This window comes from Oncorhynchus keta, chromosome 11 (genome assembly GCF_023373465.1).
Source record: "Oncorhynchus keta strain PuntledgeMale-10-30-2019 chromosome 11, Oket_V2, whole genome shotgun sequence".
NCBI classification, from domain to species: Eukaryota; Metazoa; Chordata; class Actinopteri; order Salmoniformes; family Salmonidae; genus Oncorhynchus; species Oncorhynchus keta.
The window spans coordinates 22218421-22241214 of record NC_068431.1 but is presented as its reverse complement, the minus strand read 5'-3'; the positions used below and the strand labels follow the sequence as shown (position 1 = coordinate 22241214).

Here is a 22794-nt window from a genome sequence, read left to right as displayed (position 1 = left end):
ATCAAATGATCTAGTCTAACTGCAGTGGGTTGCCAGAGGCACCAGTCTCCTCCATGAGCAGACACACTCCGTTGAAAGGGAATCTGTAGCCAACTAAATTAAATTAACAAATTATTCAATAAACCCTTAATATATAAAAGCCGATATTCCGCCTACATTTACTATACATTTTAGACCCTTGATATTTATTGGAAAGTAGCATCAAAATCACTGTGCACTTTCACCAACCTGTGAAGTTCATCATAACTTATTTCATCTGTAGCCAAATAAACTGCATCCTTTCCCGAGTCATAGTGGGAGAACCACACAACATATCATCGCATGACTCCAAGTTTACTTCGATATGATGGTTATTATATCAATATTTATGCATAAAGGCATTTCCACCGCCATTTCTTGCATAATTAATTTTACAGACATAAAAAGATCCCACCATGTCAAACAAACAAATTTCAAACAAAATAATTATCTGTTGGCATTTATAATATTGTACCAAAGCTCCCTGTTCCCATCACAGCTGTTGTGATGTTTTTATACATCTGTGCCACTAAACCCCTACAACTCATCCAGAACGCCGCAGCCCGTCTGGTGTTCAACCTTCCCAAGTTCTCTCACGTCACCCCGCTCCTCCGCTCTCTCCACTGGCTTCCAGTTGAAGCTCGCATCCGCTACAAGACCATGGTGCTTGCCTATGGAGCTGTGAGGGGAACGGCACCTCAGTACCTCCAGGCTCTGATCAGGCCCTACACCCAAACAAGGGCACTGCGTTCATCCACCTCTGGCCTGCTCGCCTCCCTACCACTGAGGAAGTACAGTTCCCGCTCAGCCCAGTCAAAACTGTTCGCTGCTCTGGCCCCCCAATGGTGGATAGGATAAAGTAATCCTTCTCACCCCCCCCCCCTTAAAAGATTTAGATGCACTATTGTAAAGTCGCTGTTCCACTGGATGTCATAAGGTGAATGCACCAATTTGTAAGTCGCTCTGGATAAGAGCGTCTGCTAAATGACTTAAATGTAAATGTAATGTTATACGGTATGATATTACTTGCATAAAAACTGTGGATGTGAAATTGGTTATAGTAAGTCAATATTTCCTCAATTAAGTAATTATCAGCAAAGTCAATGCTTGTAGGAAAGTGCTTTTTTGGTCCGCATCTTTAGAATACTTTAGTTGATACAGTGTGTATAATGTCATTTTATGTCATATGTTATGTCATGTCATATTGTGGATGTTGAAACGTCCAGTAGCTCACCAGTGAGGTCTCACACAGCAGCTTGGTGCCTCGGACCAGGTTTCCGATGGTGATGTGGAAGTAGGTGTTGCCACTGCTCCAGTTGGAGATCTTAGTGAATGGGTGTGTGGTCAAGATGTCCTGTTGAGGTGGGAATAAGAGAATTACACAGTAAACACATATATACACAACTTCCATAACACACATGTGTGCGCAAGAAAATGTGCACACACACCCATGCATGTAGGCACACACTCACCTTTGACTTGGGGTCGATCAGGCTGACACCATGTTTGTTGATTGCTATCAAGAGGATCTCTGGGAAGTTTGGATCACTGGTTTGCTGTTGAATAGGAAAACATCAGTTTAGTCACAATTGGTATCTCACAAACCTATAACAAACAACTTGAGTTTGTGATGTTTTAAAAAATCATTAAATAAATAAATAGATACTGGGATTGAGGCAGACAATAGGCCCTTACCACAGATAAACTGACCGAGATAATACATTTATAAAACAAGTTTAAAACAATTAAAAAGTAGCAAGGAATGCACAACAACTCTTTGACCAAGTCAATAATAATAATCCACGATTGAGATTGAATTAACTATTCTGAAATTTACACCATTGATCAAGAAAATTCATTTGAACAAAAACCTCCCGAAGTACTAATCAGCACTCAGATACACATGGTGACTCAAATGTTAAAAAAAAGAAAAAACACAAACAATGATCATTCTATACCGTTTGCACAAGAACATGAATTCATATAGAAATCTTTACCTTGACTTCAAAGAAGGCCGAACCAAACGTAGGCCACTTGAAGATGACTTTGAGGAATGAGAGCTTGGCCTCCTCTCGAGTCTTCCCCGACTGCTTGTTGAAAAACGCCACTATAGACTGCAAGATAAAAAAAACAAGCAGCAGAGTGTGTGACCAAATATGATTTAACCCCCTGGATTCCTATACGCTACAAAACTGTGTTAGCCCATTAAGCTAAAGCCTAGGCATTCACTCTGGGAGCTAACACTCGTCTCCAGGTCTAAGGCAAGGTTACTCATCGCGCAAGCGTGGTTCCCTGAATTACAGTGCATTCAGAAAGTATTCATACCTCATGAATAATTTACATTTTGTTGTGTTACAGCTTGAATTCAAAATTGATTGTCTCACCCATCGAAACACAATGACAATGTGAAAACAATGCTTTTTGGCATATTTGCTATTTTATTGAAGAATGAGTCAATACATGTTAGAATCACCTTTTGCAGCGATTAAAGCTGTGAGTCTTTCTGGGTAAGTCTCTAAGAGCTTTGCACACCTGGATTCTACAATATTTGCACATTATGCTTTTTAAAATTCTTCAAGCTCTGTCAAGTTGTTTGTTGATCATTGCTAGACAGTCATTTTCAAGTCTTTCCATAGATTTTCAAGCCAATTTAAGTCAAAACTCAGGAACATTCAATGTTGTCGTCAGTGTATATTTGGCTTTGCGTTTTAGTTTTTTTCCCTGAATTTGTCTCTCAGTGTTTGTTGGAAAGCAAACTGAACCAAGTTTTCCTCTAGGATTTTGCCTGTGCTTATCTGTACTCTGTTTCTTTTCATCCTAAAAAAACTCCCTAGTCCTTACCGATGACAAGCATACCCATAACAGGCTTCCTTCTTTTCACTCTGTCATTTAGTTTAGTACTGTGGAGTAACTACAAGGTTGTTGATCCATCCTCCGTTTTCTCCTATCACAGCCATTAAACTCTGTAACTGTTTTAAAATCACCATTGGCCTCATGGTGAAATCACTAAGCAGGTTCATTCCTCTCCAGCAACTAAGTTAGGAAGGACGCCTGTATCTTTGTAGTGACTGGGTGTATTGATACACCATCCAAAGTGTAATTAATAACTTCATCATGCTCAAAGGGTGCCCTTCTTTGCGAGGCATTGGAAAACCTACCTGGTCTTTGTGGTTGAATCTGTTTGAAATTCACTGCTCGACTGAGGGACCTTACAGATGTATGTATGTGTGGGGTACAGTGACAAGGTAGTTCAAAAATCATGTTAAACACTATTTATGCCGACAGAAATTCAAATTTTCACCCGTTTCCAGTCGTCAGGCGAGAGGTGTCTGATCTGGTCCTGAGGGATCAGCTCCTTCAACATCTTGGGAATGTTTGGAAACTGGGATTTGTCCTCCTCAAACTTCACCCTGTAGATCAGCGCTCCCAGCTGGAAAACCTCTTCCCGGGAACACTGGTGGTAACCACGGAGATACTTTGGAAGCTCCTGAAGAAAGAGCAGTGAGGAGGGTCAATACACTTACACAAATACGCACGAGCACTCGCACACCCACACGCACACACACCTGGTAGTAGTGAAAGATGTAGTCAGCCATGGAGTCTTTCCCTGGTATGGTATTGGTCCACAATTTCTTCATGAAGAAAACCTGATAGGTCAGTGAAGGCACTACACCTGCAGATGGATGATACCGAGAGATTCAGGACATACCTATCATATTAATACATCAACATAGATGGCAAGTTCCCCAACCCAAGCTTAACCTTCATCTAGCTTTAACCACAACATGTTGACAGTCCTATAACATGAAACACCATGTTTGATCAAATATTTATGTGGCCCACTCCTGAAGGCTACACTAGGTGCTGAAATTTGGGTCATCAATAAATCCTTAGGATTAATATGATGCGTCATTCTTTCTTTCTGACCCCAATAATGTTGGATGCCTACATGAAAGTTGAAAATAGACTTATTTAACGCTCAAACTAACAACTTGGGTCATTTTGGGTCATAGCCCAAAGGTGGTTTATTCAATTCTTTCAATTTGAAGAGACTTTATAAAAATTATATTTTGATCAGAGTGAGACAGGTCTGAGATGATATATGGTTGTTTCTCTGGAGAAAATTTTGAGAAGAGAAGTATGAGAAAATAAGCAATCCTTTTTCAGTGTTGAATAAAGCTAATTTTTGTCTTGGAGAATTAAAGGTGATAAAGAAGAGATCTCATCTTGGATGTTCCGTTCCTACGGGTAACCTTTCTACTAGGGCCCTCTACAGTCAACAGATGTCTTTACCGTCCTTTGCAGGTCTGGCTTTTTTGATCCAGTCGGTCAGATGTCTCACAAAGTCAAAGAAGAAATCCCCCTCAGGCACACTGATGACCTGGAAACAACCAGCAAAGGTCAAACACAAATATCAATACAGTTACAGTGCACTCGGAAAGTATTCAGACCCCTGGACTTTTCCCACATTTTGTTACATTATAGCCTTATTCTATAAAGGGGCGACAGGTAGCCTAGTGGTTAGAGAGTTGAACTAGTAACCGAAAGGTTGCAAGATCAAATCCCCGAGCTGCTGAGGTAAAAATCTGTCGTTCTGCCCCTGAACAAGGCAGTTAACCCAACATGGTTCCTAGGCCATCATACTTATATTAAATATATTAAATGTTCTCATTTTTCTACACACAATACCCCATAATTACAAAGCAAAAACAGGTTTTTAGAAGTAAAAAAAAATATTTGTCATTTAATTTTTTTTTTGAAATAACACATTTATATGAGTATTCAGACCCTTTACGCAGTACTTTGTTGAAGCACCTTTGGCAGTGATTACAGCCTCGAGTCTTCTTGGGTATAAGCTTGCTATAAGCTTGGCACACCTGTATTTGGGGAGTTTCTCCCATTCTTCACTGCAGATCCTCTCAAGTTCTGTCAGGTTGGATGGGGAGCGTCACTGCACAGCTATTTTCAGGTCTCTCCAGAGATGTTTGATCGAGTTCAAGACCGGGCTATGGCTGGGACATTCAGAGACTTGTCCCGAAGCCACTCCTGCGTTGTCTTGGTTGTGTGCTTAGGGTTGTTGTCCTGTTGGAAGGTGAACCTTTGCCCCAGTCTGAGGTCCTGAGTGCTCTGGAGCAGGTTTTCAACAGGGGATCTCTCTGTACTTTGTTCTGTACATCTTTCTCTTGATCCTGACTCGTCTCCCAGTCCCTGACACTGAAAAACATCCCCACAGCATGATGCTGCTGCCACCATCACCATGCTTCACCGTAGGGATGGTGCCAGGTTTCCTCCAGAAGTGACACTTGGCATTCAGGCCAAAGAGTTCAATCTTATTTTCATCAGACCAGAGAATATTGTCTCTCATGGTCTGAGAATCCTTTAGGTGCCTTTTAGCAAACTCCAAGCGGTCAGCCATGTGCCTTTTACTGAGGAGTGGCTCCCGTCTGGCCACTCTACCATAAAGGCCTGATTGGTGGAGTGCTGCAGAGATGATTGTCCTTTGGAAGGTTTGCCCATCTCCAGAGGAACTCTGGTGCTCTGTCAGTGACCATCAGGTTCTTGGTCACCCTGAGGCCCTTCTCCCCCTATTGCTCAGTTTGGCCAGGCAGCCAGCTCTAGGAAGAGTCTTGGTGGTTCTAAACTTCTTCCATTTAAGAATGATGGAGACCACTGTGATCTTGGGGACCTTCGATGCTGCAGCATTTTTTGTACCCTTACCCAGATCTATGCCTCGACACAATCCTGTCACGGAGCTCTACGGATAATTCCTTCGAACTCATGGCTTGCTCTGACATGCACTGTCAACTGTGGGACCTAATGTAGACAGATGTGCCTTTTCAAATCATGTCCAATCAATTGAATTTACCACAGGTGGACTCTAATCAAGTTGTAGAAACATCTCAAGGATGATCAATGGAAACAGGATGGACCTGAGCTCAATTTCGAGTCTCATAGCAAAGTCTGAATATTTATGTAAATGTGATATTTCAGTTTGCAAAAATGTTATGTCTTAAAAGCTGTTTTTGCTTTGTCATTATGGGGTATTGTGTGTAGATTGGTGAGGGAATATAACAATTAATCCATTTTAGAAAAAGGCTGTAACATAGAAAATGTGGAAAAAGTCAAGGGGTCTGAATACTTTCCGAATGCACTGTAATCTAGAATCAGTTGAATCATCCTCACATTCAGATTATATTCTGTGACAGTAGCGAAATCTTACTAAAATAACATTGGTGTGCAGGAGTTATAGAGGAGGATGGATAGAGTAGAGTGGTATCTTTAAACTATTAAGATCTGCATCTCACACTGTAATAATATATTATTTGAATTAATATTATTAAATTGTTACATTTTATTAAAATATATACAGTACCGTTCAAAAGTTTGGGGTCACTTAGAAATGTCCTTGTTTTTGAAAGAAAAGCAAATTTTTTGTCCATTAAAATTGATCAGAAATACATTTTAGACAGTGTAGACAATGTTAATGTTGTAAATGACTATTGTAGCTGGAAACGGCAGATTAAAAAAAAATAATAATAATCTACATAGGCGCACAGAGGCCTATTATCAGCAACCATCACTCCTGTGTTCCAATGGCACGTTGTGTTAGCTAATCCAAGTTTATCATTTTAAAAGGCTTATTGATCATTAGAAAAACCATTTTGCAATTATGTTAGCACAGCTGAAAACTGTTGACCTGATTAAAGAGGCAATAAAATTGGCCTTCTTTAGACTAGTTGAGTATCTGGAGTATCAGCATTTGTGTGTTTGATTACAGGCTTAAAATGGCCAGAAACAAAGACCTTTATTCTGAAACTCGTCAGTCTATTCTTGTTCTGAGAGGTTCTCATACAACGCTGTGTACTACTCCCTTCACAGAACAGCGCAAATTGGCACTAACCAGAATAGAAAGAGGAGTGGGAGGCCCCAAGTACATTATAGTGTCTATTTTGAGAAACAGACACCTCACATGTCCTCAACAGGCAGCTTCATTAAATAGTACCCACAAAACACGAGTCTCAACGTTCAAATCAAATCAAATTTTATTTGTCACATACACATGGTTAGCAGATGTTAAATGCGAGTGTAGCGAAATGCTTGTGCTTCTAGTTCCGACAATGCAGTGATAACCAACAAGTAATCTAACTAACAATTCCAAAACTACTGTCTTATACACAGTGTAAGGGGATAAGGAACATGTACATAAGGATATATGAATGAGTGATGGTACAGAGCAGCATACAGTAGATGGTATCGAGTACAGTATATACATATGAGATGAGTGTGTAGACAAAGTAAACAAAGTGGCATAGTTAAAGTGGCTAGTGATACATGTGTTACATAAGGATGCAGTCGATGATGTAGAGTACAGTATATACATATGCATATGAGATGAATAATGTAGGGTAAGTAACATTATATAAGGTAGCATTGTTTAAAGTGGCTAGTGATATATTTACATAATTCCCATCAATTCCCATTATTAAAATGGTTGGAGTTGGGTCAGTGTCAATGACAGTGTGTTGGCAGCAGCCACTCACTGTTAGTGGTGGCTGTTTAACAGTCTGATGGCCTTGAGATAGAAGCTGTTTTTCAGTCTCTCGGTCCCAGCTTTGATGCACCTGTACTGACCTCGCCTTCTGGATGATAGCGGGGTGAACAGGCAGTGGTTCGGGTGGTTGATGTCCTTGATGATCTTTATGGCCTTCCTGTAACAACGGGTGGTGTAGGTGTCCTGGAGGGCAGGTAGTTTGCCCCCGGTGATGCGTTGTGCAGTCCTCACTACCCTCTGGAGAGCCTTACGGTTGAGGGCGGAGCAGTTGCCGTACCAGGCGGTGATACAGCCCGCCAGGATGCTCTCGATTGTGCATCTGTAGAAGTTTGTGAGTGCTTTTGGTGACAAGCCGAATTTCTTCAGCCTCCTGAGGTTGAATAGGCGCTGCTGCGCCTTCTTCACGACGCTGTCAGTGTGAGTGGACCAATTCAGTTTGTCTGTGATGTGTATGCCGAGGAACTTAAAACTAGCTACCCTCTCCACTACTGTTCCATCGATGTGGATAGGGGGTGTTCCCTCTGCTGTTTCCTGAAGTCCACAATCATCTCCTTAGTTTTGTTGACGTTGAGTGTGAGGTTATTTTCCTGACACCACACTCCGAGGGCCCTCACCTCCTCCCTGTAGGCCGTCTCGTCGTTGTTGGTAATCAAGCCTACCACTGTTGTGTCGTCCGCAAACTTGATGATTGAGTTGGAGGCGTGCGTGGCCACGCAGTCGTGGGTGAACAGGGAGTACAGGAGAGGGCTCAGAACGCACCCTTGTGGGGCCCCCGTGTTGAGGATCAGCGGGGAGGAGATGTTGTTGCCTACCCTCACCACCTGGGGGCGGCCCGTCAGGAAGTCCAGTACCCAGTTGCACAGGGCGGGGTCGAGACCCAGGGTCTCGAGCTTGATGACGAGCTTGGAGGGTACTATGGTGTTGAATGCCGAGCTGTAGTCGATGAACAGCATTCTCACATAGGTATTCCTCTTGTCCAGGTGGGTTAGGGCAGTGTGCAGTGTGGTTGAGATTGCATCGTCTGTGGACCTATTTGGGCGGTGAGCAAATTGGAGTGGGTCTAGGGTGTCAGGTAGGGTGGAGGTGATATGGTCCTTGACTAGTCTCTCAAAGCACTTCATGATGACGGAAGTGAGTGCTACGGGGCGGTAGTCGTTTAGCTCAGTTACCTTAGCTTTCTTGGGAACAGGAACAATGGTGGCCCTCTTGAAGCATTAACAGTGAAGAGGCGACTCCGGGCCTTTTTGCAGAATTCCTCTGTCCAGTGCCTGTATTCTTTTGCCCATCTTAATATTTTATTTTCATTGGCCAGACTGAAATATGGCTTTTTCTTTACAACTCTGCCTTGAAGGCCAGCGTCCTGGAGTCATGTCTTCACTGTTGACGTTGCGACTGTATTTTTGCAGGTACTATTTAATGAAGTTGCCAGTTGAGGACTTGTGAGGCGTCTGTTATTCAAACTAAAAACACTAAATCAAACTTTATTTGTCACATGCGCCGAATACAACAAATGTTGACTTTACTGTGAAATGCTTACTTACAAGCCCTTAACCAAAAGTGCAGTTTAAGAAGAAGAAAATATTTACCAAGTTGACTCAAATAAAAAGTAACAATAAAAAGTAACACAATAAGAATAACAACTGGATCCTTAGCAACTGGATCCTTAGCAACTGGATCCTGGACTTCCTGACGGGTCGCCCCCAGGTGGTAAGAGTAGGCAACAACATGTCTGCCACTCTGATCCTCAACACTGGAGCTCCCCAGGGGTGTGTGCTCAGTCCCCTCCTGTACTCCCTGTTCACCCACGACTGCATGGTCAGGCACGACTCCAACACCATCATTAAGTTTACAGACGACACAACAGTGGTAGGCCTGATCACAGACAATGACGAGATGACCTATAGGGAGGAAGTCAGAGACCTGGCAGTGTGGTGCCAGAATAACAACCTATCCCTCAACGTAACCAAGACTAAGGAGATCATTGTGGAATACAGGAAAAGGAGGACCGAGCACCCACACATTCTCATCGACGGGGCCGTAGTGGAGCAGGTTGCTGAAGTGGAGCACCAAGTTCCTTGGTGTCCACATCAACAACAAACTAGAATGGTCCAAACACACCAAGACAGTCGTGAAGAGGGCATGACAAAGCCTATTCCCCCTCAGGAAACTAAAAAGATTTGGCATGGGTCCTGAGATCCTCAAAAGGTTCTACAGCTGCAAGAGCATCCTGACTGGTTGCATCACTGCCTGGTATGGCAACTGCTCGGCTTCTGACCGCAAGCACTACAGAGGGTAGTGCATACGGCCCAGTACATCACAGGGGCTAAGCTGCCTGCCATCCAGGACCTCTACACCAGGCGGTGTCAGAGGAAGGCCCAAAAAATTGTCAAAGACCCCAGCCACCCCATTCATAGACTGCTCTCTCTACCACCGCATGGCAAGCGGTACCGGAGTGCCAAGTCTAGGACAAAAAGGCTTCTCAACAGTTTTTACCCCCAAGCCATAAGACTCTTGAACAGGTAATCAAATGGCTACCCAGACTATTTGCATTGTGTGCTCCTCAACCCCAACCCCTCCTTTTACGCTGCTGCGACTCTCTGTTTATCATCTATGCATCGTCACTTTAACTATACATTCATGTACAGTCGTGGCCAAAAGTTTTGAGAATGACACAAATATACATTTTCACAAAGTCTGCTGCCTCGGATTGTATGATGGCAATTTGCATATACTTCAGAATGTTATGGAGAGTGATCAGATGAATTGCAAATAATAGCAAAGTCCCCCTTTGCCATGCAAATAACTGAATTCCAAAAAAACATTTCCACTGGATTTCAGCCCTGCCACAAAAGGACCAGCTGACATCATGTCAGTGATTCTCTCATTAACACAGGTGTGAGTGTTGATGAGGACAAGGCTGGAGATCACTCCGTCATGCTGATTGAGTTTGAATAAGAGACTGGAAGATTCAAAAGGAGGGTGGTGCTTGGAATCATTGTTCTTCCTCTGTCAATCATGGTTACCTGCAAGGAAATACGTTTTGACATCATTGCTTTGCACAGAAAGGGATTCACAGGCAAGGATATTGTTTCCAGTAAGATGGCACCTAAATCAACCATTTATTGGATCATCAAGAACTTCAAGGAAAGCGGTTCAATTGTTGTGAAGAAGGCTTCAGGGCGCCCAAGAAAGTCCAGCAAGCGCCAGGACCGTGTCCTAAAGTTGATTCAGCTGCGGGATCGAGGCACCAACAGTACAGAGTTGCTCAGAAATGACAGCAGGCAGGTGTGAGTGCATCTGCACTCACAGTGAGGCGAAGACCTTTGGAGGATGGCCTGGTGTCAAGAAAGGCAGCAAAGAAGCCACTTCTCTCTAGAAAAAACATCAGGGACAGACTGATATTCTGCAAATTATACAGGATTTGGACTGCTAAGGACTGGGGTAAAGGAATTTTCTCTGATGAATCCCCTTTACGATTGTTTGGGGCATCCGGAAAAAAGCTTGTCCAGAGAAGACAAGGTGAGCTCTACCATCAGTCCTGTGTCATGTCAACAGTAAAGCATCCTGAGACCATTCATGTGTGGGGTTGCGTCTCAGCCAAGGGTCACTCACAATTTTGCCTAAGAACACAGCCATGAATAAAGAATGGTACCAACACAGCCTCCGAGAGCAACTTCTCCAACCACCCAGGAACAGTTTGGTGATGAACACTGCCTTTTTCAGCATGATGGAGCACCTTGCCATAAGGCAAAAGAGATAACTAAGAGGCTTGGGGAACAAAACATCGATATTTTGGGTCCATGGCCAGGAAACTCCCCAGACCTTAATCCCATTGAGAACATGTGGTTAATCCTCAAGAGGCGGGCGGACAAACTCCAAGCATTGATTATGCAAGAATGGGCTTCCAACAGTCAGGATGTGGCCCAGAAGTTAATTGATAGCATGCCAGGGCGATATGTAGGGTCTTGAAAAATAAGGGTCAACACTGCAAATATTGACTCTTTGCATCAACTTCATGTAAATGTCAATAAAAGCCTTTGACACTTGAGAAATGCTACTATGCTACTATATGAAATGTAACTATACTTCAGTATTCCATAGTAAAATCTGACAAAAATATCTAAAGACACTGAAGCAGCAAACTTTGTGGAAATTAATATTTATGTCATTCTCAAAACATTTGGCCACGACTGTACATACTACCTCAATTGGGCCGACCAACCAGTGCTACCACCAACCCCTCTTTTACGCTACTGCTACTCTCTGTTCATCATATACAGGTATGCATAGTCACTTTAACCATATCTACATGTACATACTACCTCAATCAGCCTGACTAACCGGTGTCTGTATGTAAGCCTTGCTACTTTTATAGCCTCGGCAGAAAGAGTGGGAGTACTTTTCTGATGTCCAGAAGTTATGTTCGGTCATAAGAGACGGTAGCAGCAACATTATGTACGCAATAAGTAACAAAAATAAGTTACACAAAACGCAAAAAAAATATATATAAAATAGCACAATTGGTTGGGAGAATGTAAAACGTCAGCCATGTTCTTTGGCACCATCTCTGCAAGGTCTTTGTTTCTGGCCATTTTGAGCCTGTAATCGAACACACAAATGCTGATGCTCCAAATTCTCAACTAGTCTAAAGAAGGCCAGTTGTATTGCTTCTTTAATGTACTTGTCCTCTTGCTCAGTTGTGCACTGGGGCCTCCCACTCCTCTTTCTATTCTGGTTAGAGACAGTTTGCGCTGTTCTGTGAAAGGATTAGTACACAGCGTTGTACGAGATCTTCAGTTTCTTGGCAATTTCTTGCATGGAATAGCCTTAATTTCTCAGAACAAGAATAGACTGATGAGTTTCAGAAGAAAGTTCTTTGTTTCTGGCCATTTTGAGCCTGTAATCGAACACACAAATGCTGATGCTCTAGATACTCAACTAGTCTAAACAAGGCCAGTTTTATTGCTTCTTTAATCAGAAAAACAATTTTCAGCTGCGCTAACATAATTGCAAAAGGGTTTTCTAATGATCAATTAGCCTTTTAAAATGATAAACTTGGATTAGCTAACACAACGTGCCATTGAAACACAGGAGTGATGGTTGCCGATAATGGGCCTCTGTACGCCTATGTAGATATTCCATTAAAAATCTGCCGTTTCCAGCTACAAAAGTCATTTACAACATTAACAATGTCTACACTGTATTTCTGATCAATTTTATGTTATGTGACTACTCTCCCACTCTTTCTGTCGTATTCTCTCTTTCCTCTTGTTTTCCTTATTAGGATGCTGGTGGGCGGAGTTGGGAGGGTCGTCAGCTACATGGGAAACACCTGGGCCCGGTGTCTCCCAGGATAAATACACCACTTCCCCATTCATGGAGGAGACTCTCTCCATGCAGACACCTTTATGGATTTTGTTGTGTTTCTTGGTGGTTTTTTGGGTTGTTTGCTTAAGCACCTTTCAACACCCTGCATTATCACATTCATTCATGCAAAACACTCACTTACACCATTGTATATTATACTTAGTTACTTTATATTTTGTTCCTCGTTGTCTCCCTTTTGTTACGGGCTTTGAGCCGGTTCGTGACAGTTATTATAAAAACTAGGACATTTCAGGACTTCCGGCGACGATGTGGCGAGGAGCAGCAGCTAACTACAGAGTCTGTGTAGCTCCAACTATATTTTAACTAATTATTCAACACCTAGTTACACATTTTGTTAACTAATTGTCCAAAATATCGGTTACATGGAAAAACAACTTAGAAACACACATAAGCAGTCACAACAAAAAACACAAAAGTCGTCTCTACCTGCAGCTAGCAAGCAAAATGGCGGAGAAGAACAACCTGATGACCCAGTTCCAAATGAGATTCGCAAAATGAACAAAAATTTAGAAGAGAAAATTGCGAAAGTGGGCGAAGATGTGGCTGAAATAAAACATACAGTGGGTGCACTGAAATCAAAGGTGGACACACTCGACATCCAAGTTACACACGCAGAAGAGAGGATATCAACCTTGGAGGACAAGAACAACCGCCTAAACAACACTGTTGAAAAAATGGAGACTGATCAAAAAACAGGAAAATTACAGTCGGAGAAACACATTTCGGATTAGAGGGGTTCCCAAAATCCACATAAATACGGAAGATTGTGTGAAAGACATTTTACGCAACCTATTTGATAACACACTGGAGGGTGTTTAAACATCATGCCCATCGAGAGAACACATCGGACACTGAACCCAGGAACAGCCCCACGCAACCCCCGGCCTATCCTGGTGAAATTCTTACGATATACTGACAGGGAGAAGGTCCGGCTCAGAGCCAAAAAGCTTAGGACTTTTCAATGGAAGGGGACAAAGGTGGAGTTTTCCCCTGACTTTTCCAAAGAGGTTCAAGACAAGAGAAATGTGTTCACGGAGGTGAGGCATACAGTAGGTGCATGAAACGGGGACTGAAATACTCTTTGCAATATCCTGCCGTGTTCCTGGTTACTTTGAGAAGCAAAACAAATTGAGTAGCGTGGTATGGCTATGGAAGTTCCACATGGTGGCAATGGTTCATCACAGATGGACTAACATTTTTCTCTAAGGCGATAGAACTTCCCATGTTGTGAGTAACAGTCTCATCGAGTGTTTATACTACAAATGCTGCCTATAATTTGTCTTTCTGGTTTACAGCTGACATCATTATAGTACTAGATTAAGCAGGACTATAGTCCAAGTATATCATATTTATGATATATATTATTTTACGTTTTCATTCTAATAACAGCAATAGTGGGTCAATATAGACCACAACAGGCGTGTTCGTGCCATGAGTGATGGACACAAGCCAAAGTGTTAGTCAGCGTATTTTATTTTATCATTATGACTTATACCAGTCTCTCTTTTCTGGCTGACCTCATGTATCAGTCTACATGAGAAAGGTCATTCTTCTCTTTGCGAAAATAATGATCAGCCTTTTTATGTTCGATGTTTTGATGTAATCTCTATGACATGTCATATCTGTCATTTCAAAATGTATATGGTCATGCCTATATTTGGCGTTGGTAAAACGTGCTAATTCTAGTTGGATCGTCAGCACTCGGGACACTTCACACGGATGAAGGCCTGGTTTGGGGGAGGGAGATTTTCATTTTGTATGTTCATTTTGTTGTATCTTGCGCGGTTGGGGGGTGTTTATGACATATTTGTTATATGGAAAGTACAGTGTTCTAGGTGGGGGGGACTACCAGGGGTACTAGCAGGGGTACTACCAGGGGTACTACCAGGGGGACTACCAGGGGTACTACCAGGGGTACTACCAGGGCGACTACCAGGGGGACTACCAGGGGTACTACCAGGGGTACTACCAGGGGGACTACCAGGGGTACTACCAGGGCGACTACCAGGGGTACTACCAGGGGACTACCAGGGGACTACCAGGGGTACTAACAGGGGTACTACCAGGGGACTACCAGGGGTACTACCAGGGGTACTACCAGGGGACTACCAGGGCGACTACCAGGGGACTACCAGGGGACTACCAGGGGTACTACCAGGGTACTACCAGGGGGACTACCAGGGGTACTACCAGGGGGACTACCAGGGGTACTACCAGGGGGACTACCAGGGGTACTACCAGGGGTACTACCAGGGGGACTACCAGGGGTACTACCAGGGGTACTACCAGGGGGACTACCAGGGGTACTACCAGGGGGACTACCAGGGGTACTACCAGGGGTACTACCAGGGGTACTACCAGGTGGACTACCAGGGGTACTACCAGGGGTACTACCAGGTGGACTACCAGGGGTACTACCAGGGGGACTACCAGGGGTAATACCAGGTGGACTACCAGGGGTACTACCAGGTGGACTACCAGGGGGACTACCAGGGGGACTACCAGGGGTACTACCAGGGGTACTACCAGGGGTACTACCAGGGGGACTACCAGGGGTAATACCAGGTGGACTACCAGGGGGACTACCAGGGGTACTACCAGGGGCACTACCAGGGCGACTACCAGGGGTACTACCAGGGGTACTACCAGGGGTACTACCAGGGGTACTACCAGGGCGACTACCAGGGGTACTACCAGGGGTACTACCAGGGGGACTACCAGGGGGACTACCAGGGGTACTACCAGGGGGACTACCAGGGGTACTACCAGGGGGACTACCAGGGGTACTACCAGGGGTACTACCAGGGGGACTACCAGGGGTACTACCAGGGGTACTACCAGGGGTACTACCAGGGGTACTACCAGGGGTACTACCAGGGGGACTACCAGGGGTACTACCAGGGGGACTACCAGGGGTAATACCAGGTGGACTACCAGGGGGACTACCAGGGGTACTACCAGGGGGACTACCAGGGGTACTACCAGGGGGACTACCAGGGGTACTACCAGGGGTACTACCAGGGGGACTACCAGGGGTACTACCAGGGGGACTACCAGGGGTACTACCAGGGGGACTACCAGGGGTACTACCAGGTGGACTACCAGGGGGACTACCAGGGGTACTACCAGGGGTACTACCAGGGGGACTACCAGGGGTACTACCAGGGGTACTACCAGGGGTACTACCAGGGGTACTACCAGGGGGACTACCAGGGGTACTACCAGGGGGACTACCAGGGTACTACCAGGTGGACTACCAGGGGGACTACCAGGGGTACTACCAGGGTACTACCAGGGGTACTACCAGGGGTACTACCAGGGGGACTACCAGGGGTACTACCAGGGGGACTACCAGGGGTACTACCAGGGGGACTACCAGGGGTAATACCAGGTGGACTACCAGGGGACTACCAGGTGGACTACCAGGGGGACTACCAGGGGTACTACCAGGGGGACTACCAGGGGTACTACCAGGGGGACTACCAGGGGTACTACCAGGGGTACTACCAGGGGGACTACCAGGGGTACTACCAGGGGGACTACCAGGGGTACTACCAGGGGTACTACCAGGGGTACTACCAGGTGGACTACCAGGGGGACTACCAGGGGTACTACCAGGGGTACTACCAGGGGGACTACCAGGGGTACTACCAGGGTACTACCAGGGGGACTACCAGGGGTACTACCAGGTGGACTACCAGGGGACTACCAGGGGTACCAGGGGTACTACCAGGGGTACTACCAGGGTACTACCAGGGGGACTACCAGGGGTACTACCAGGGGGACTACCAGGGGTACTACCAGGGGGACTACCAGGGGTAATACCAGGTGGACTACCAGGGGGACTACCAGGGGTACTACCAGGGGGACTACCAGGGGTACTACCAGGGGGACTACCAGGGGTACTACCAGGGGTACTACCAGGGGGACTACCAGGGGTACTTACCAGTGTTACTTACCAGGGGTACTACCAGGGGGACTACCAGGGGTACTACCAGGGGGACTACCAGGGGTACTACCAGGGGGACTACCAGGGGTACTACCAGGGGGACTACCAGGGGTACTACCAGGGGGACTACCAGGGGTACTACCAGTTGTTCACTTTCATTGATCTGCTAAGCAGTGGCTATCAGAAATGCATTGATTTAAAATATTCTAACACTAGTTATGTTGTAGTAATAATATATTTACAACCTTTCAGATATAACGACCAATGTGATTAAAGTTACGTCGTGGAATGTGAACAGACTAGGTTCATATTTAAAAAGACACAAGTTATTGAATTATCTTAAACAAAAACACTCAGATGTGATTATGCTCCAAGAGACACACCTACTTGAAAAGGATGCTCCTAGCGTGGGAGACAGATGGGTGGGTAGTGCTTACCATAATACATTCAACCCCCAAAAAAGAGGTGTCTCTATTCTATTTTCCAAAGGTATACAATTTCAAGTGGAAAAAGAGCTAAGGACAGAGAGGGATGAATCTTGATTTTACTTGTAAAGATTTCAGGATAAAATATAATATTTCGAAATATTTATGCACCAAATGAAGAGGACCCAAGATTTATAATAATACTAGATTTCTGTGATTTTCCTCTGGTACTAGGGAGGGGATTATAATCAGGTCCCTGATGCTTTTTTAGAGAAATGCAAAACTGGTCTAACCAGGGCCTCAAACTCAAGAAGCAATTAAAACTCTGTGTAAAGACTGTAAAGGACCTTTACACTGTGTAAAGGTCTTTATGATATCAATCGAACCGCTTGCGATTACACATTCTTTTCAAATAGGCACACTGTTTATTCACGCATTGACTACATTCTGATCTCACACTCTCTCATAGATAAAGTGGGTGCTTGCAATGTGGGCACGATAGCTATGACAGATCATGCACCCAATGATCTGACTGTTGGAATAGGAGAATAATTCCTTAAAACACACATTATGATATTCTTTGAAACAAACAACAATAGTGTGAAACAGGTACATGTCTGGGAAACTTTTAAAGATTACATACGCGGAGTAATGATACAACAATCAGCTACTGTTAAGAAATGAGATAAACAGAAAATGGTTCAAATTGAAACAGACCTTAAGGTGTAGGTGGAATCAGAAATAAGACAGGCAAGGTGATTGCCAATCATAAAGAAATAAACAATATATTTTGAGACTTCTATCAGGAACTTTCTACTTCATATGGTCCTTTAGCTACGTAGAAAACAGAGGCATTCTTTCAGAATCTGAACCTTCCTAAACAAGCAGAGGAAGACAGGAACTGGCTCGACAGCCCCATTAGTTTGGAGGAATTGATCGATTTGGATACTTCAGTGGCAGCCTTATCCATAGACGCAGAGAAAGCCTTTGATAGGGTGGGCTGGGACTACCTGCATTATACAATAAATACAGATGGTTTCGGACAGGGCTTTCAGAATATTATTAAACTTCTGTACAACGACCCCAAATCCATAGTAGTCACTAACGGACTACGATCATCTCCATTTTCAGTAGGACGAGGCACGAAACAAGGTGACTGTCTCTCGCCCCTTCTATTTATTATAGCATTAGAACCATTAGCCGAAACCACTAGACTGCATCAGTCAATCAAAGGGATTAATACGGGAGAATAAACTACTGCATTATGCAGACGACATATTACTATTAATATCAGACCCCCAACTCTCCATACTGCCTTTAATGGACCTTGTAAATGCATTCTCAGAGATATCGAGCTATAAAGTCAGCTGGACCACATCTGAAGTAATGCCTCCATCAAAACATTGTCTGAGAAATTACCTCCTCAGCTGGAGGTTTCAATGGGTCCCTAAAAACTTGAGGTACCCGGGGATGGCGTTACATCCTGGTCTAGAGAACATGATTTCTGAAGATATAGACCCACTATTGAACAAAATCCATCTCCAGTTTAAGAGCTGGGATGGACATGGAAGAGGAATTTAATGCCCCATTCAGAGCATCAGATTATTTGAGTCAACAAAAGGTGGGACTCCAGGATCCAATAATGTCCCATACTAAAAATATATGGAGCCAGATTCATGAGAGAGAGCAAGATCTTCACCTTTCTTGATAAGCTATGCTTCGTTATGGAACAACCCTAAATTGAAAATAGGGCCACACATGGCTTTCTGGAAAGATTGGTATAGAAAGGGGAAAAAATAACATTGGTTGTCTCTATCAAGAAAACACTTCTACCTCTTATGAAGAGTTAAGGTCCAAGTATACTTTACAGAAACAAGACTTTTGGATGTATCTCCATCTTATAGATTGTTTGCTTAAGGTAGGATTAAACATCAACAAATTCCCAGGACATTCCAATATAAGCATTAAGATATAAATCCTATGCAAATTACCACATACTACAGGGCTTATATATAGCCACCTTATAGGTGCATTTAATGGAACTTGTAAGGACCTAAAGGCCGTATGGGGGGGGCATAACGAACATAATAGTACCACATACGCTCCTCCCTATGAGAGATGCCCAGACCAAGAGGATTCAATTTAAAGTGGTGCTGACCTGTTGCACCCTCTACAACCACTGTGAATATTATTACTATGAACGTTTGAACATCTTGGCCATGTACTGTTATAATCTCCACCCGGCACAACCAGAAGTGGACTGGCCACCCCTCAGAGCCTGATTCCTCTCTAGGTTTCTTCCTAGGTTCCTGCCTTTCTAGGGAGTTTCCATCTGCATTGCTTGCTGTTTGGGGTTTTAGGCTGGGTTTCTGTACAGCACTTTGTGACATCGGCGGATGTAAAAAGGACCTCATAAATACATTTGATTTGATTTGTAATTTCCACTTTGAAATTTCAGACTTGATTTTCCCTTACGAAAAATGTATCAACCCCTACAAAAATGTCCATTAATTTTAATCCACCTAATAATTTACATTTCCTGTTGCTGCAGGATTATTTTTCTGCTGTCGCAAACTGGCTGAAATTAACATCCTACATCTGTATATCCACCAATTTTTCACATTTGTGTTTTTTCATCAGAAATGAGTACTTATTGGTACCACTATTTGTGTGTAAAATTGTACTTTTCTCAGAGACATACAACCAGATACGATCGGATTACAACCAGGTGAAGACTTTTTTCATGAAGTCATAAACAATTCAGGGAAATATGTCATATTTTGCTTGTTATCTGGTCATATAAGCAGATTACAACCAGTTTAATATGTCATGTTTAAAAGACATCCTTTAACAACCAGTATACAACTTGACCATGACGTCACAAAGCATGTCCTAATGACCTCATTGAAACCATATCCTAGAAGTGTACTATACCTTGTCAGTGATCTTGACAAACAGGCTGAAGCCCTCGGAGGACTTGAGGAGTAGTCTGCCTGAGATGTTCAGACAGAAATCTTTGGCCTTGGTACTTGACTCCACTTCGAAAGCCTGTGGGGGAAAACTGTCATATTTACACAATTTGCTATAAAGTGACCACATAAAATGTTCCAGATTTTAATGTCAGCGTGTGTGCTGGTTTGACCCTTTGACTCAACGTTTTGGGCCTCAACGAGCCATTGCTACTTTGTAATGACCTCTCACCTCGTCTGTGTCATCGGGGAAGTACACTTTGTGAAAGATTTGTGTGGTCTTGTGCTGGATGGCCTCCACCTCCACCAGGTGAGGTGGGTACTTCCTGGATCCATTACTGTATTGGTAAGGAGAGAGCATTATGGGTACAGAACATTATGGGTACTGTAGTACATCATACTACAATTACTGTTGGACTGTTATTTCACCCAGGGGAAGACAAGAGATAGACAAAGGAAGGAATATGAGTAAGGAGGCACGGATCTAGGGTGGATCTCTGGTTAGGAGCTGAATCCACACAAGTAACTCAAACGTTTGCCTAAATCTGGCATGGATCTCAAATTAGGATTCAGCCCTATTGCCTAAATATGTCAGCATTTTTTTCTCTGTTTACATGGCTGAGAAACTCTTATACAGTGGGGCAAAAAAGTATTTAGTCAGCCATGAATTGTGCAAGTTCTCCCACTTAAAAAGATGAGAGAGGCCTGTAATTTTCACCATAGGTACACTTCAACTATGACAGACAAAATTAGAAAAATCACATTGTAGGATTTTTAATGAATTTATTTGCAAATTATGGTGGAAAATATGTATTTGGTCACCTACAAACAAGCAAGATTTCTGGCTCTCACAGACCTGTAACTTCTTCTTTAAGAGGCTCCTCTGTCCTCCACTCGTTACCTGTATTATGGCACCTGTTTGAACTTGTTATCAGTATAAAAGACACCTGTCCACAACCTCAAACAGTCACACTCCAAACTCCACTATGGCCAAGACCAAAGAGCTGTCAAAGGACACCAGAAACAAAATTGTAGACCTGCACCAGGCTGGGAAGACTGAATCTGCAATCGGTAAGCAGCTTGGTTTGAAGAAATCAACTGTGGGAGCAATTATTAGGAAATGGAAGACATACAAGACCACTGATAATCTCCCTTGATCTGGGGCTCCACACAAGATCTCACCCCGTGGGGTCAAAATGATAACAAGAACGGTGAGCAAAAATCCCAGAACCACACGGGGTGAATGACCTGCAGAGAGCTGGGACCAAAGTAACAAAGCCTACCATCAGCAACACACTACGCCGCCAGGGACTCAAATCCTGCAGTGCCAGACGTGTCCCCCTGCTTAAGCCAGTACATGTCCAGGCCCGTCTGAAGTTTGCTAGAGAGCATTTGGATGATCCAGAAGAAGATTGGGAGAATGTCATATGGTCAGATGAAACCAAAATATAACTTTTTGGTAAAAACTAAACTCGTCGTGTTTGGAGGACAAAGAATGCTGAGTTGCATCCAAAGAACACCATACCTACTGTGAAGCATGGGGGTGGAAACATCATGCTTTGGGGCTGTTTTTCTGCAAAGGGACCAGGACGACTGATCCATGTAAAGGAAAGAATGAATGGGGCCATGTATCGTGAGATTTTGATTGAAAACCTCCTTCCGTCTGCAAGGGCATTGAAGATGAAACGTGGCTGGGTCTTTCAGACACACCGCCTGGGCAACGAAGCAGTGGCTTCGTAAGAAGCATTTCAAGGTCCTGGAGTGGCCTAACCAGTCTCCAGATCTCAACTCCATTGAAAATCTTTGGAGGGAGTTAAAAGTCTGTGTTGCCCAGCAACAGCCCCAAAACATCACTGCTCTAGAGGAGATCTGCATGGAGGAATGGGCCAAAATACCAGCAACAGTGTGTGAAAACCTTGTGAAGACTTACAGAAAACGTTTGACCTCTGTCATTGCCAACAAAGGGTATATAACAAAGTATTGAGATAAACTTTTGTTATTGACCAAATACTTATTTTCCACCATAATTTGCAAATAAATACATTAAAAATCATACAATGTGATTTTCTGGATTTTTTTCCTATAGTTGAAGTGTACCTATGATGAAAATTACAGGCCTCTCTCATCTTTTTAAGTGGGAGAACTTGCACAATTGGTGGCTGACTAAATACTTTTTTGCCCCACTGTATGTAAATGAAATATTTCTTTATTTAATTTTCAATAAATGAGATAAACTTTTGTTATTGATCAAATACTTATTTTCCACCATAATTTGCAAATAAATACATTAAAAATCATACAATGTGATTTTCTGGATTTTTTTCCTCATTTTGTCTGTCATAGTTGAAGTGTACCTATGATGAAAATTACAGGCCTCTCTCAACTTTTTAAGTGGGAGAACGTGCACAATTGGTGGCTGACTAAATACTTTTTTGCCCCACTGTAAATGGCAAAAATACTTATACCCAAATGGTTAAACACGTAATGTCGGAA

At 43.5% G+C, this 22794-nt stretch overlaps 1 protein-coding gene across 1 annotated transcript in view; it reads right to left on the bottom strand.

Moving 5' to 3' along the window:
• LOC118390659 (unconventional myosin-VIIa-like) overlaps nucleotides 1–22794 on the bottom strand; it is a 90879-nt gene that overhangs the window by 2058 nt on the left and 66027 nt on the right. Inside the window, exons 42-49 of the mRNA XM_052529707.1 lie at nucleotides 20534–20639; nucleotides 20267–20380; nucleotides 4312–4399; nucleotides 3585–3691; nucleotides 3320–3505; nucleotides 2016–2132; nucleotides 1491–1574; nucleotides 1253–1372 (exon numbers count right to left, since the gene is read on the bottom strand). Coding sequence (XP_052385667.1) covers nucleotides 1253–1372; nucleotides 1491–1574; nucleotides 2016–2132; nucleotides 3320–3505; nucleotides 3585–3691; nucleotides 4312–4399; nucleotides 20267–20380; nucleotides 20534–20639 — 922 coding nt within the window. The remainder of the gene's footprint in view (nucleotides 1–1252; nucleotides 1373–1490; nucleotides 1575–2015; nucleotides 2133–3319; nucleotides 3506–3584; nucleotides 3692–4311; nucleotides 4400–20266; nucleotides 20381–20533; nucleotides 20640–22794) is intronic.